Consider the following 14233-nt stretch of genomic DNA (forward strand, 5'->3'; position numbering starts at 1 on the left):
AGGAAAGGAGCTGATTTAGGAAGAATTTTGTGTTAGATGAAGGAAAGAAAAGCAAGAGCGCGGAATAGTTAAATAAAAAGCTTCTTGGGAGTGAAAAAAAACTCCAGTAACTCGATTATTCTGCTGCTGAATGAGATCTCACAAAAAATATTTTTGAATCAAATAAATCTGAAGTTGGAGGTTAGAGAAACTTGATTTCTGTTGGTGTGAAGCTTCGACATGCTACTTTTCTTTCATTTGCTATTTTCTTTATTCCATTTATTAATTTCAAGCTTACATAGTAAACAAAATTTTACACCTCGTTTTAGTTACCGACTTTTCCATGATTTGGAGAATGACGTACTGTTGGATCCCAACAGTTTGACATAAGTGAGACATTTTTCTGCTCATAAACGAAGTTTTACAACCCCGGATTTGCTGTAAATGCACAAGGTCAAGAAGAAGAAAAATTCCCAATCCTCGTTTGAAACTGTCTGTCGTTAGCTAAACTCCAAATGAAATAAGCCAAATCTATATTCCCACTGTTGTTTAATTAAAAAACAAACAAACAAAAAAACCCTTCAAGCTAAACTATCTGACAGTGCTTTTTTTTAACTTCTTTTGTTTTATACTTTAACCTCTATTCCTGCACATCTGAAAGGCATGCAAGAACTCTAATAAGAAGCAAGTTAAGCGAAAATGGTGCACCATGAAAACCATGTGTGCCTTCAAAGCTTGTTTGCATTTTAGGCTCAGGTTAGCTTACACATGTGGATGTTTTACTTCAGTACGTTCTGACTTTTATGTTTAGTTCAGATCAAAATTGCTCTTTTTAGATTTACACCGCTGCATGCTTTCGTACTTTTCAACCAATTTTGCAAATGTGTTTTTCATAAGCTGAAGAAACCCAAGGAAATTTATAAAAGTCCAAGAAGAAATGTGGGGGGCGAGGGGGAAACAATCAGAGACAAACAACACTTTTTTTTTTCAAATCACAGTAAAAGTAAACTAATTAACATAAAAATGTGACATTTAACAAATCAGATTATTTAGGAAAAAAAACAATTATTTTTCAGTATGCTGAAAGAAAAAGCACATGTGAGAGGAAAAGGATGAAAAGGTACCAGAACAATAAACAAAAGCAGAGTAAAACAATGAAAAACACATTTCTGCAACGGTTGGGTTCTTTTTCATTTTTTGCAAAGTTTTACATTTTATCACTATCGTGTTGTCTTATACTGTGCAACAGAGACTTCACATTTGTTCATGTGTATAAACCAGGAGACTCTCCACATTTGCCATTCATCATTTTGACAGAGTAATACAAATACAGGAACCTCTGATGCTGTGATTACGTGACTTTCTGAAAGGGGGACTATAAATATTCCTCAGATTTCATGCCGTCATAGAACAGCAAACGCCTCAGTGTGAGCTTTAGCCATCAGCAAAACCGGTAAGCCAGAAATTACTAATTGAACACTTGGTCTCCATCAAACACACATGTGGTGAGCATCGCGGTGGCGGAGGTGTTGCCACGGCAGAGGTTTCAAGTTTTTATTTGTTTGTTAGCGTTTTGATGGTCAGATGTGAATAAGCGCACATGTTGATGGGCATCAGAAAAACGAACATATATGTTCCTTCCTTCCTTCCTTCCTTCCTTCCTTCCTTCCTTCCTTCCTTCCTTCCTTCCTTCCTTCCTTCCTTCCTTTGCACTTTGATAATTACATCATATTTAGTCTGAAGCTGTGACATTTCTAAATGAATGGACATGGTGAAAATATAATTTTGAAAAATTAACCTTCATTTATTTCCTGCAGTAACAGGCTAACTAGCCCAAATTATTGGGTTATTTCCTTCTCCTTTCCTCCCTTCCTTTGCTTCTTTCCTTCCTTCCTTCCTTCCTCCGTTCCTTCCTTCCTTCTCTGTATGCAAATCCTGTATCTCCTCCAAATTCATGGAGTGACTCACTAAACAGGAAGAATGACCTGTTGGGTTCTGCCAGCTGTTGCACATCAGGCTTCCTGTCTTAATGTAGGAGTTTGCTCTTTGTTGCGCTCGGTTTCTCAGGAAGAGCAGAGAAACACGGTGAGTTAGAGACCGAGATGGTCGGAGCATGCAGCCGAAACTCAATCAATCATACGTGGGATTTCAGTGTTGTTGCTGTCGGGAATCTGGACGCTGCAGCTTGCAGACCAGTGAGGAGGATTCTTGCCGTGTTATCAGGTAACACTTTACTATAATTTATGAACTATTAGAGACCGTGTGGACACTGGTCCGCTGCCCAAGGTGATTTGTTAGGAGGATTATTGAACAAACCGTGCAGATTGATGAGTCATAAACAGCTGCAAGTTTTTACACTTGAACCTGAAATAGCTCCACTTTAATAGTTTCCCATTGGACTTCTCTCCGCTAAGGTTTTCTGTTCCTGATTTAAATCCTATAAACATGTGGTCTTACTTTAAATAAAGTCCAAACTGTATAAAGACTAATTAAGTTTTCCTCAGATGTCCCCTCTGCTCTTTCTCACAGGTCTGTTGTCATTTTTTTATTTTTTCAGTGTCCAGTCTTTATCACATTTCCAAAGTCTTCTATAGTGGTGAAAAATGACTTCTTCTTTTTTTTTCACCAGTTCACCAGCTGAAGCGGGTTCATTATCCTCGCTAACTAACTCTCTTCCTGCATCCACATCATGTCGGAACAACAGAACTGCCCTTTGTGTTAAACTTTTTCTTTTTTTTTTTTTTAAGACACAACTCACTGGGGGAATGGCAGAAGAATGGAGGGAAAGAAAAAACGGAGGGAGGTGAGGAGGAGGGTTGTGAAAATTGCCATTGGCTGCCACCCAGGGCCCGGTCTTTGTGGTAATGAAGGGTTAGAGGCAGCGTTATTGCTCCCAGATGCCGTGCGGCTCCTCCACATCGCTTTGATGAACGGCCCAAGTCACCAGGACTTTTCTATCAAACTCCCATCGACGCGCACGTTACCGCACACACACACAAACACACACCCACCGAGCATGCAGACCCTTAAAACAACGTGAAGGCATTAAACAAGCGTCTTCTCGGGTTTTTTTTTTTTTTTTTTTTTTTTTTACACCATACCAATCAACTCCGATTTGTTAATTGGCTCCGGGATGTGTAAGGGTCACCATGTACTCATGCGTGTTCTGTGGGGTGTTAGGTTTCCACGTGTGATTATGTGTGATTAACATTCACAAACGGTGCCCGAGCTTTTCAGATTTTCAGATGTTGTATTCTTTTTCCTTTTTTTTATTTTTTTGAATGGTGAGCAGGAGGGCGAGATGCATGTATGAATGCAGGAGGGAATTTCCTCTGGCTCTAATGAATGAGTTTTTACTCACTCACACAACAGATCCATGCAAACTACACTTTATTCACACACCAACTACAACACGCGCTGACTGACTGGGGTGTATTTATGGACGAAGGAACACTGAAAAGAAAAATTGAAACAGGAAGAGTCCACTCCAAAACCAGATTAGTGGTTTAGTCAACACAGACTTCCAAGTCTATGTTGACTTGAAAGTCAGAGTTTGGGCATCAGAAAAGTAAATTGGCTTGAAAAAGTAGTAATCACCACTGGGCTGCGTTTTAGTGGGACTTTCTGTGATAGACCAACACAAAGTTGTGCATAACAGCAAATTGACATAAAATTTAAAGCTGGTTTTAACGTTTCCTGCGATTAAAACGTTTATTCGGTCCTTTTTAATCTTCATAAATTAAATCCAGTGCAAGCACCTTCCCTGAGCACTCTCCTTACTGGTAAGTGGAGTCCGTTTGTGTGTAATTTATTCTTGTTGGAGATACATCTGCTCTTTGAAGCCCTAGGAGGTTGAAATGTTGAAAGGAAGCCATAAAATGATTCAAATGCTGCTTGACTTCAAAATTTATCAAGGTTCTCCTTTTCCACAATGTCATCATAGGGCCTTCATGCAAAGCTTTTTTAATGTGGGAAGGAACAAAAAAAAAACAAAAAACAAAAACATAACAAAAAACTTGCCCAACACACCATCGCAAACATGCAGCAGCATCATGCTGCAAGGGTCAGCATCAGCAGACTTACTGGGAAGCTGGAGGAAGACAAATGTAGCGCAGTCCCAGAGGAAAAGCTATCAATATCTGCGAAAGATAACACTAAAGATAACGCTGATTAGACAGCCGGAGCTGTGATTGAATGGTTTAGATTAAGGCTCAGACGTGTATTAGAATGGCCCAGTCAAAGTTCAGAACTGAATCAGACTGACTTTGAGCTCTTTGGTGGGGAAGAAAAGGCAAATATTTTAGTCTCTGCAAAGTTTTGACTCAGGGAAATTGAATATAAATGCATGTCACACTTTATTAGAATTTATTAGAAAACCATATATCATTTTTCTTCCGTTTTGCAAGAAGGCTCCACGTTGTGTCTCGTAAAATTCCGACAAAATACGGAAAAGCTTTTGGTTGCTCAGTTATAAAAATTTGGGAGAGTTCAAGTAGTCTGAGAATTTTTTCAAGGCCTTAAAGTATTTCATAAGTCAGCCTATAGCGCCTCTTTGCATCTGTCTGTTTGAATCAGTCCCAAAGTGTGAATTTTATGTCGACTGCATTCTACAGACTAAGGTCAAATAAAGTGCTTGCGTGCTTTTGTTTGTTTTCCCATGTGTCCGTGTGAGTGTGTGCTTAACGTCTGAAATCTGTATCGTTGCCCACTCACGCTGACTTTCAGTTTACGGGAGCACGTGAGAAAGCACTCAGTCTACATCCCTGAACACTCGCTAGCAGAGAAACTCCTTAAGAATTGATCCGATTGTCAGAAAGAAAACAATATGATGCTGCCACATTGCCACGCCGTTTATACCTGCTGACACGGACATCAAATCTATCAAAACATCGCAGCAGTTGTAGTTCTTTATGTCTGCTTTTGTTAATTAGACTTTCCCCTCAACATCTAGACACCCAGTAGTCCTCTGCACTCCTCCTCCTCCTCCTCTTCCTCCTCCATCTTTTCCAGTTCTCCTGACTGGATTTACTGGCCAGAGGAAAGGAAAATGTATGAATCAGTCCAAGGCTGCTCACTCCCCGGGAGAGGGGAAAGCCAGGGAGTGAGGGGAACAAGGGAACTGAAAAGAAAATAAAAGAACGAGGAACGCCAAGAAACAGAAATGCTGAACCAAAAGAAATAAAAGAGAAAAAGGGGGAGGGAGAATGGGAGTGGGATATTCACCAGTGCTATAAATGATGATGTCAGCATTGAGCAGTCTCGGGCGATTGCTTGATTTTTGCTTTTTTTTTTTTTTTAACTTATGTGTGTGTGAGTGTGTGTAGTAGACACCAAGGAGTGCTGGCTTGTTTGTGTGTTCCTTTGTGTGCCTGTGGAGATTTTACAGGAGGATTCAGGGGATATGACCATTTGGCTGCACAGGTCATAAATCCTTTGATGAAGGAGTTTGGTCTCACGTGAAAACCCTTGCGTCCATTCCTTCTTAACTCTGACACGCACACACGCATACACACGCATACACATATGGTTGGGCAGGGCACGCCTGCGGTTAGCCTTCCAGATGGTTTTAAGGTTAGTTAGAGACTACTATAAGAAGAGCATCGTATGTGTGTGCGTTGAGTGCATGTTTTTAGAAACTCTGTCACCCTGGCTTATTTTTAGCGTGCAATTTTGTTAATTCTTACTTTACTGTGTGTAGTAAAAAAATACAAACTTTCCAACAATAGACCCCGAGGAGTTCAACCACAACATTTGTGTGAATTAGAGAGAGCCGGCATGTCTCCGACTGAGGTGACTAACTTTGAGGTTCCCTCCCTGGTACATCAACAGTTGGGCGTTTGTATACCGCATAGCTGTGTGCAGATTTACAAGTACAAAACATTTCGAGTCTCTGCTGTGTTTGTATATACGTGTGTGAGTTGAATACACAAAGTTGTAATCCAAACCAGAGACTCCTTTGTCTTGTTCCCAGTTCATCAGCCTGGGAACTTAGCACAAAGTCTCTTGAGTTTTTTATTCGATTTTTCTTTTGTCTCTCTCTTCTTTATGTTTCAAAAACATTTAAACCACCCCTAACAACGCAGTCGCCGCTGGTTTCGCATTGCCAAAGCAGCAGCATAGCCACCATTTGTGCTGCTACACTCCTCAGTACATGTAGCGTCCATTGTTGTCGTCAAAGTGTTCCTTTTGCACCCCCTGCAGGAGAAGGAGAAGAAGTACATGCTTCCAGTGGACAACCTGAAGCTGCGGGATGTGGAGAAGGGCTTCATGTCCAGCAAGCACATCTTTGCTCTCTTCAACACTGAGCAGAGGTGCCCTTTTATTTGCCTACACACAAATAAAACGATGTGAGAAAATTCACAAGGCGTCATTCAGAGTTCTGACATAAGGAGGCAGCTGGCAGAAGCATCTGTTTAGGTTGGAAAAGAAATTCCTTTATTGTCCCACATTGGAGAGATTAAAAAGAGAATATGAATACTGTACAGTAAGTGGCAACATAAGTATTGTGCAGTTATTAAAAACAGCTATCCTGGTCCAAAGGAATGTGCGGGTTCCAAAATTAGATGTCTATTTGAAAATTAAAATATAGACTATTTACAATAAAACTGCAGAGTTTTATCTGCAGAGCAGAACTGTGCAGATATCTGTAGAAATGTTATTTAAAATAAGTAAAATCTGTGCAAATACCACCAAACATGTAAACACTTATTGAACTAAGTTGCACCTTAGTTCAATAAGCACAATTTGCTATTGGCTAATAACTCAAGAATAGTAATATTTATGTCTAGGTTTATAAATTGTAGCATGCGAACAACTGGAAAAATATTTCTGATGCTGTAAAAAAAAATGCAGCTTTCAAAACAAAATTGTGTCGTCTACAAGGTTGTTATTACATTAGCTATATTTTCAGTTGAAATGTGTGAAGTTGCTCAGGTTGCATCCTTTGACCCAGCGGTTTTGCATCCACAGAAACGTGTACAAGGACTACCGTCAGCTGGAGCTGGCCTGTGAGAGCCAGGAAGACGTCGATGCCTGGAAGGCCTCCTTCCTCAGAGCCGGAGTTTATCCTGAACGCGTAACCGTAAGCCTAAATTCTGTACTGACGAGAATATAATCACGAGTATGAAAAAGAATGCGTGCATTTTCTTTAAAACGTGCAACGTTTGTACGATTAGAATCCTTCCTCTTTTTTGATTCACATTTGAAAATTTTTAGACACGTGGAGAAAATGTTCACCGATTGCATCGTCGGTTTCATTGTTGTCGTTCCTCACATGTTGTGTGTCCTTCTCAATGTCTTTGCACTGCTGTTGTGCTCCTCGCAGGAGAAGGAAGGAAAGGTACGGTATCCTTCACACCTGTTTCCTTTTTTTTTTTTGTTTCATTCACACACATTTTTACGAGCTTTTCTGAGCTAATTTTTCATTTAGTTTAATAAACTGACAGTAAACAAGAAAGGTAGCCCACATTTTCCACTACTGTAGGTATTTCAAAAATAATGAGGATATTTAATATGAGTAAGAAAACATTATTGATTTCAGGAAACATAATTATGTTTGGTCAGTAGGGGTAGAGGACAATTTTTTTTGTTTGTTTTTTTTTGTCAAAGTAATTAATGCATAATTACTGCGTTTCAAACGTTTCCAGCAAAAAATGAAAGATTGTAATCCTGTTACAGAACTCAAATAAATCTAGCAAACACATTTATTGCAGTCTAAAGAAATATATAAACACACTTACAACATTGTTATTATAGATACTTCCTCCTAAGCTTGTGCTTCTGTTTGATTTAGCTTTAGCTACTCCTACATGCAGGGATTTTCAGCATGTAAGTTGAACTAAAAATTTGAATGTAAATTATTTAAGTGCTGTTGTTGTCAAAACACCCGCTTTAAAAAACAAAAATGAAACACCAGCAAAATCCACTGCAATGCTGGACCAGAACAAACTATTACAGCAGATTCATTTGGAAGCAGAATGACCTCTTGCTCGCATTGTTTGCATTTGAGTTTCAGCGAGAAGAAATGATAAAGTTTTCGAGCTGCAAGTTGACAAAACATCCATAGGAAATCCACTGTCCTCCCTTCCGCACGTCTCACTCGTGGCCTTTGGCGGTCCTGCTTCCTGTGAATCATCTCTGATTTATCTCCGCAGAGCGAAGGCGGCGATGAAAACGGCTCGGACAACTTCATGCACAGCATGGACCCTCAGCTGGAGCGGCAGGTGGAGACGATCCGCAACCTGGTCGACTCCTACATGGCGATTGTCAACAAGACCGTGCGCGACCTGATACCGAAGACGGTCATGCATCTCATGATTAACAATGTGAGCCGTCAGCGAGGATTCTGCAAAAGTGACAAAAAAGCCTTTAAGATTTAAAAGTGCAAAAAAAAACAAAAAAAAAGTCATTTGAAATCTTTGCTCTTTTTTTTTATTAAAGACAAAAGAGTTCATTAACGCTGAGCTGCTGGCCCAGCTCTACTCATGCGGTGACCAGAACACTCTGATGGAGGAGTCTCAGGAGCAGGCGCAGCATCGCGATGAGATGCTCAGGATGTACCACGCCCTGCGGGAGGCGCTAAGCATCATCGGCGACATCAGCACAACCACAGTGAGCACATCAATGCCGCCGCCGGTGGATGACTCCTGGCTGCAGGTCCAACGCAGCGGATCCGGAGGAAGGTATGTCAGACATGGACGTGAAATAGTTTGATTCTTTTCTTGAACGTCGTGCCCTGTAACGATCTTCACGGTGGTTACAGGTTTCTTTATGCAAATGAACTTTTTGCAGGTGGCTCAACTTCGAAACTTAAAGAAAGCGCTAGCTGATCAACTTTTTCAGAAAAAAAAAACAAAGAAACAAACACTATATCCAACCTTCAAAGAAAGACCTAGTTCAAATAAATGAACTAGCTAAACCTCATCTTGGCATTTTAAAGCTTTTTTGTGCAGTCAGAATATCATCTGCGCCTCTCCGGAAAATCTGAATCTCTGAAACTCGTTATTTCCGATCTCCGTTTCTTCTCCAGGTCTCCAGCGACCAGTCCAACTCCAAATCGCAGGGCTCCACCGGGCCCACCAGCTCGCCCGGGCTCCCGCGGACCCCCACCGGGGCCTCCTCCTGCTGGGGGCCCCCCAGTACCATCTCGCCCCGGAGCGTCTCCAGATCCTCACGGCGGGCCGCCTCCCACCGTGCCCTCCCGGCCTAACCGCGCGCCCCCCAGTGTGCCAAGGTGAGTAGAAGCATGAGAAGCCTTTTTTAGGCCAGGAGCCCGAAATGGAAACATGTTGCAAAAAGTTGGACATTCAACCCATATTTATGATATTCTATGTCAGGGGAATGTGAAGATGCCTGGATGAGGGGATAAATGAGGTAAATGAAACTAGAGAGTGCTGCTTTGTGATAGACGACAGTAGATGAAGTAGCAGCAGATGGTTAGAAATCCTCAAGTAGACACATTTCAAGTGACACCGACTACATCTTTTTCCTTTTATTTTGTAATTGAGTGAACTTTAAACACAATAATGCTTCGTCGGCTACAAATTACGAACAACTTATTATTTGCACCCATGCTTACATCGCATCAGATAATTGTTTTCGCCTGGTGTCCATGGCCTCTATGTTTCCCTTGTGCTTTCCTGTGTTTGTGATTTATTAGCGTTTTTAAAGCTAATTGTCTTAAAGCCGCTTGCCTCTTGTTTCTACTGTAGAATCTATAGTCTATGTGCAAAGCTCTCTTTGGGGGGAAAAAACAAACAAAACAAACATAAACTAAAGATCTCTTTATGGGTCTTGAACACGGATTTATTCTTAAAGCGAGTTGCGCACATGCATCGCTGGCCTGCCCCCTTCACTGTAACTCTTTGCACTTTTTCTGTCTCCCTGCTCCTTCCTGTCCTTCTCTCTCTCTCTTTCTAACACACACACACACATAACTACTGTTCCTCCTGCAGAGTCACTATCACTGACCGATGAAGACTAACGTTTCTCGGTATGTTGGTTGCTGTGTGTCCCCCCACCCCACCCCCCTAAATGCTCGTCGTGCTCACAAACCTCCTCGGACTTCATCTTTTTGCTGCATGGCATTTTTCTTTTCTCTCTTTCTCACACTTTTCTATTCTCAGAGCAATGCATGAGTCTTTAGGAGTTATTCATCTGAACCAGGTCACAGGAAACAGAAAAGTGTGGGTTATTTTTAGTGCCCAGGAGCACAGCTTTTGTGTTTTTTCTTGAATTTTGGTTGCAAACACCATGACATCCCACCTGTCCGTTGATGCGTCTCTGTTGATTGGAGAAAATGCACAACAGAGCTACGTGCAGGCTAACCCCAGTTGGATGTGCAGTCGCAGCATCTTCATTCGTTCTCCCTTTCCGGCCTATATTACGTTTCTTTGTTTCCACATACCAGAGAACTGAGAACTCTGTAATGTTGGTGGTACTTTTGTGATTTATCCATGTGCACAAGATGCAGTTCTGTGCAAAGGAATTCATAACCCTTGAAGCTTTTTTTTTTTGTTTTGTTTTTTTTTTACATTTAGTCATGTAAAAAAAAAAACTTACATGTATTTTATGGAGATTTGATGTTATTGAACAGAATCTAACGCTTCCTGTGTAGAAGGAAAATTATACTTGCATTTTAGATTAAAATTTTAAAAAGTGTTATGTATTTGTATTTAGCTCTCCCTTTGACAAGTGCCTTGGGTTTTATCTCTACCACCTTTGCACAAATGAAGACTAAATAAAATATTTTTCAAATTCTTCTTTGAGTTTTTTTTAAGCAGTTGTCTCTGGGACAACTGTAAACTGAGATTAAGTCACACAAAATTGGGCTCTATTTACTTAAAATGGGCTTAATACAAATCCACCACGCAACTTTCAGGTATCTGCCAAAAAAAAAAGCATTTTGAAAACAAGTCAGTTTCCTCCAGCTTGATAATTATGCTCGACTTCGTCTCGTCTGTCACATAAAATCCCGCTAAAATTCGAAGACGTTGCGGTTCCAACGACACAAAATGTGACCTCCTTCAAGGGTGTGGATGCTTTTGCAAATCACTGCGGTAAAGTAACTGTGCGGGTCTGTGAAGTCTTTTCGTGTACTACCTGTATGAATAATCCTGGGAAAACACCAAAGCCTTAATCCAGGGTGTCCGTGAAGAAAGCAAAACAGCAAGAAAAAAGTCCACTTTATGAAGAACAGATCTGACCTCTTCTCTTTTCTTTATGTCTTCCCCTCTGTTTGTCCGTGCCAGTCGGAGACCCCCGCCTTCTCCAACACACTAGACCTCAGAGCTCCTTCCTCCCTCCTTCGTTTCCCCCCTCTGGACGAGCGAGAGAGAGAGAGAGAGAGAGAGGCGCTTCGGACAACAGCGCCACCTTCCTCTCATCTACTGCCCGGTCTGACCCTCCTGTTCCCACCTCCCATCCCTCCCCATCCGCCCCTCTGTTTTCACACAGAGAAGCAGAATACTTGAACGCATGACTTACGTACAACTTTGTTCCTCACAATTTAATCGCAGAGACCATGAAATGATTATATTAGACAACCGAGTCAACGTATTGTATAGCCACGCAAGTTCAAAGCAGAATGCTTCCCCTCCTCTTGTATCGAGAGGGGTAAACATTTGCGAGGTTAGCATGAATCTCTGCCTGAGCTTCTCGAAAGCGTCGTCTCAGTTTTAACATTCGTTTCATTTCCTTTCATCAGGATTTGTTTGCTCACCTTTTTGTTTTTTTGACGAACAGAATGATGTAAAACCAGAACCTTTTATTCAGGATGTGGAAGTGCTTTACATTATTCAATGTTGTTGTTTTTTTTTTGAACATAAACATCATATTAGTAGCGTGATGCATGCTTTGAGATCGTGAAAGATTTACTCCGTCTTTGTGATGTAAAGAAATTAGAGCAATGTGGTTTTTCTTTGCAACATTTGCTGCTCAGTGGTGGAAGTGTTTCTGATGTGCAAACGGAATTCAGTCTAATTGTTTTGGGGTTGTTGTTTTTTTTTTTTTTATCCAGATTTTAATTTGTAATCTTCCTTCAAAAAAAAAAAGAAAAAAAAAGCAAGCAAGGAAACAATCTTATTAGTTTTTTATCATATCATATCTCTTTTAACATACTTTCTTTTCTTGTTGATGGAGTTTCTCTTTTGATCTTTCATCCTGCCAAATTAGTTCTTGTTTGATTTTTCTATGTTCCTTAAACAGTTTGGTCAAACAAGGGTGGGTCATCTCATACAGACACCCCCAAATACCATTTTCCTCTCTCTCTCTCTCTCTCTCTCTCTCTCTCTGTCTCTCTTTTTAAAGCTAATCCATGCTTTCCCACTGTCCAAATCTATAAAACAGCAGCACCACCCAGGTGAGGAAGACGTGGATGACATCTGAATTCTTCAATTTGAAAAACCTGAATGGACAAAAGTCTCCTGCGTTTTTCCCTTTTATTCTCTCTATCATCAGAATCACGTAGCGGATCCTCTTATTTTGCCAGTCGCAGTCTTCAGAAAGTCTCACTGTTGCTAAAGCTTTGTCACATCCTCGTCTTAAAACTGCTGCGCTCTCAGATAACCTATGCAAAAGAGAAAAGTGGTTTCTCGGTCTTTTTATGGCAAAAAGATGCATCTAATACAGATTATTTCCCCCTTTTGTTCCTCTGCTTATCAAGGCATTACTACTACTGCTTAATGTTGCAGAGGAATTTTTTCAACTTTCTCTTCCACAAAGGGCAGATTTGGAAAGTTTAGTGGAGGGTAAGAGATTTAATTGAGGAGTGTCAAACTGAAGTGGGCCACATTCCAATTTGTCAAAACCTTTTTTTCCTTTCCGCTGGTGAATCATGTATTATTATTTTTTTTATTATTCATTTATTCCACTAAAGCAAACTGAAGGTTGGGATTGCATTGCAGCAACATGTGAGAAAGGTTCAAGAGGTCTGAATGCTTCTGCGACTGCGCCGCATAACTGAACAAAACGAAACCAGAGAAGGAGACTTTGTGACCCGAGTTGTTTCTTTAGACCGTTAACTCTTCATGTAGAGTGTAATACAAGATGGTGGCCTCGTAACTCAGGTTAGTCAGGTTTGAGCACATGATGCCTCCAATGTTAAATTAAACAGGAAAAATATTTTTAAAAAATGCATTCAAGTTGCTGATCTGCCATTTCTTCTTTGTCTCTTTTCTCCTGCTCTCTTTTCTCTCAGTGGTCACGGGGGTGAGTGAGAACATGAACAGTCCCAGTCTATGCATAAAGTACCACTGCTTGTGTTGTCACATTACTGAGCAGAAACCACCTTTCAATCCCTTCGTTTTTCTGCCACTGAGCTCTGCTGTCAGTGTTACGTGTTGTATTTTGACCCCAAACACAAACAACCCACTAGCCTTACCTTATCCTGTGATCATTACTAGAAAGAAGAAAAAAAAAAAATCACCTATTTGTGCATCTCTGATCTCAACATCTGCAAAGCAAACATGAAGTCATATCCGATGTAACAGTAATTAGTTTATTAATGTATTCGTGTGGTGCATTTTATTAGACATGTACTCTCTTCTGTTTAGATCATTTAGTCTACATTGTATGCAGCATCGGAATATTTAAACCATGAGTAAATGAGCATAACAGAATACTTGAAAAATAATAATAAAAAAAAACTGTGCTGTAAATGGATGCTGGCAGGTTGTTTGATACTTTTGCTTGCGTCAGGGAGGGTGTATTTGTGTTTTCTCTCTGAATTTATAAAATGTTAAACAGACGGATGGTGTGTGTAAACTGGCTGAGGACAAGTCCTGCTGCTTGTCTCAGCTGATGTGGAAGAAACTGTAAGAGTATCCTGGAGGACTGCTGTACTGTCAACTACATATTAAAAGACCTCTGTGTGCTGTAGTGTCTGTTTTTGTTTTTCTCTAACATTTGGGCACTTTTCATGAATAATGATCACAAAGCTTTCCATAGTAAAAGAAGAAAATAGAACTAAAACTGGTAATAAGTGAATCAAATTAAAGAGGAACTAAAAGATTTAGCTTAATATAGCATACTGTAATTTTTATAATTTAGTTTTATTAAAAGACTTGCTGCTTGATAAGAGTAAATTATTCCTAGTCATTTTCTGTGGGCAATACCTGTGTTAGAATTAGATTGGTCATATAAAGAATATGAACTCGTTGAGAGTTGTATTTGAAGTGGTATCTAAGTTGGCAAAATATAACATGTAAAATAGTTGATTTATTGGAAAATAAATGTGTTTATAATACCGAACAATTTG

At 40.3% G+C, this 14233-nt stretch overlaps 1 protein-coding gene across 13 annotated transcripts in view; it reads left to right on the forward strand.

Moving 5' to 3' along the window:
* dnm1a (dynamin 1a) overlaps positions 1-13854 on the forward strand; it is a 49031-nt gene extending 35177 nt beyond the window's left edge. For 4 of the 13 annotated variants that reach the window (XM_007569306.2, XM_007569297.2, XM_007569352.2 and 1 more), the window contains 7 exons: positions 6181-6290; positions 6949-7060; positions 7304-7318; positions 8133-8303; positions 8419-8660; positions 9008-9211; positions 11229-13854. In XM_007569306.2, coding sequence (XP_007569368.1) covers positions 6181-6290; positions 6949-7060; positions 7304-7318; positions 8133-8303; positions 8419-8660; positions 9008-9211; positions 11229-11259 — 885 coding nt within the window. In that variant the 3' untranslated portion in view covers positions 11260-13854. Of the gene's footprint in view, positions 1-6180; positions 6291-6948; positions 7061-7303; positions 7319-8132; positions 8304-8418; positions 8661-9007; positions 9216-9314; positions 9352-9932; positions 9971-11228 lie in introns of those variants that run through there. The other 9 variants (XM_007569313.2, XM_007569385.2, XM_007569370.2 and 6 more) reach the window with 5 other exon arrangements.
* Positions 13855-14233: the final 379 nt, after the last annotated feature.

This window comes from Poecilia formosa, unplaced genomic scaffold (assembly GCF_000485575.1).
Source record: "Poecilia formosa unplaced genomic scaffold, Poecilia_formosa-5.1.2 Scaffold6, whole genome shotgun sequence".
Lineage (NCBI taxonomy): Eukaryota > Metazoa > Chordata > Actinopteri > Cyprinodontiformes > Poeciliidae > Poecilia > Poecilia formosa.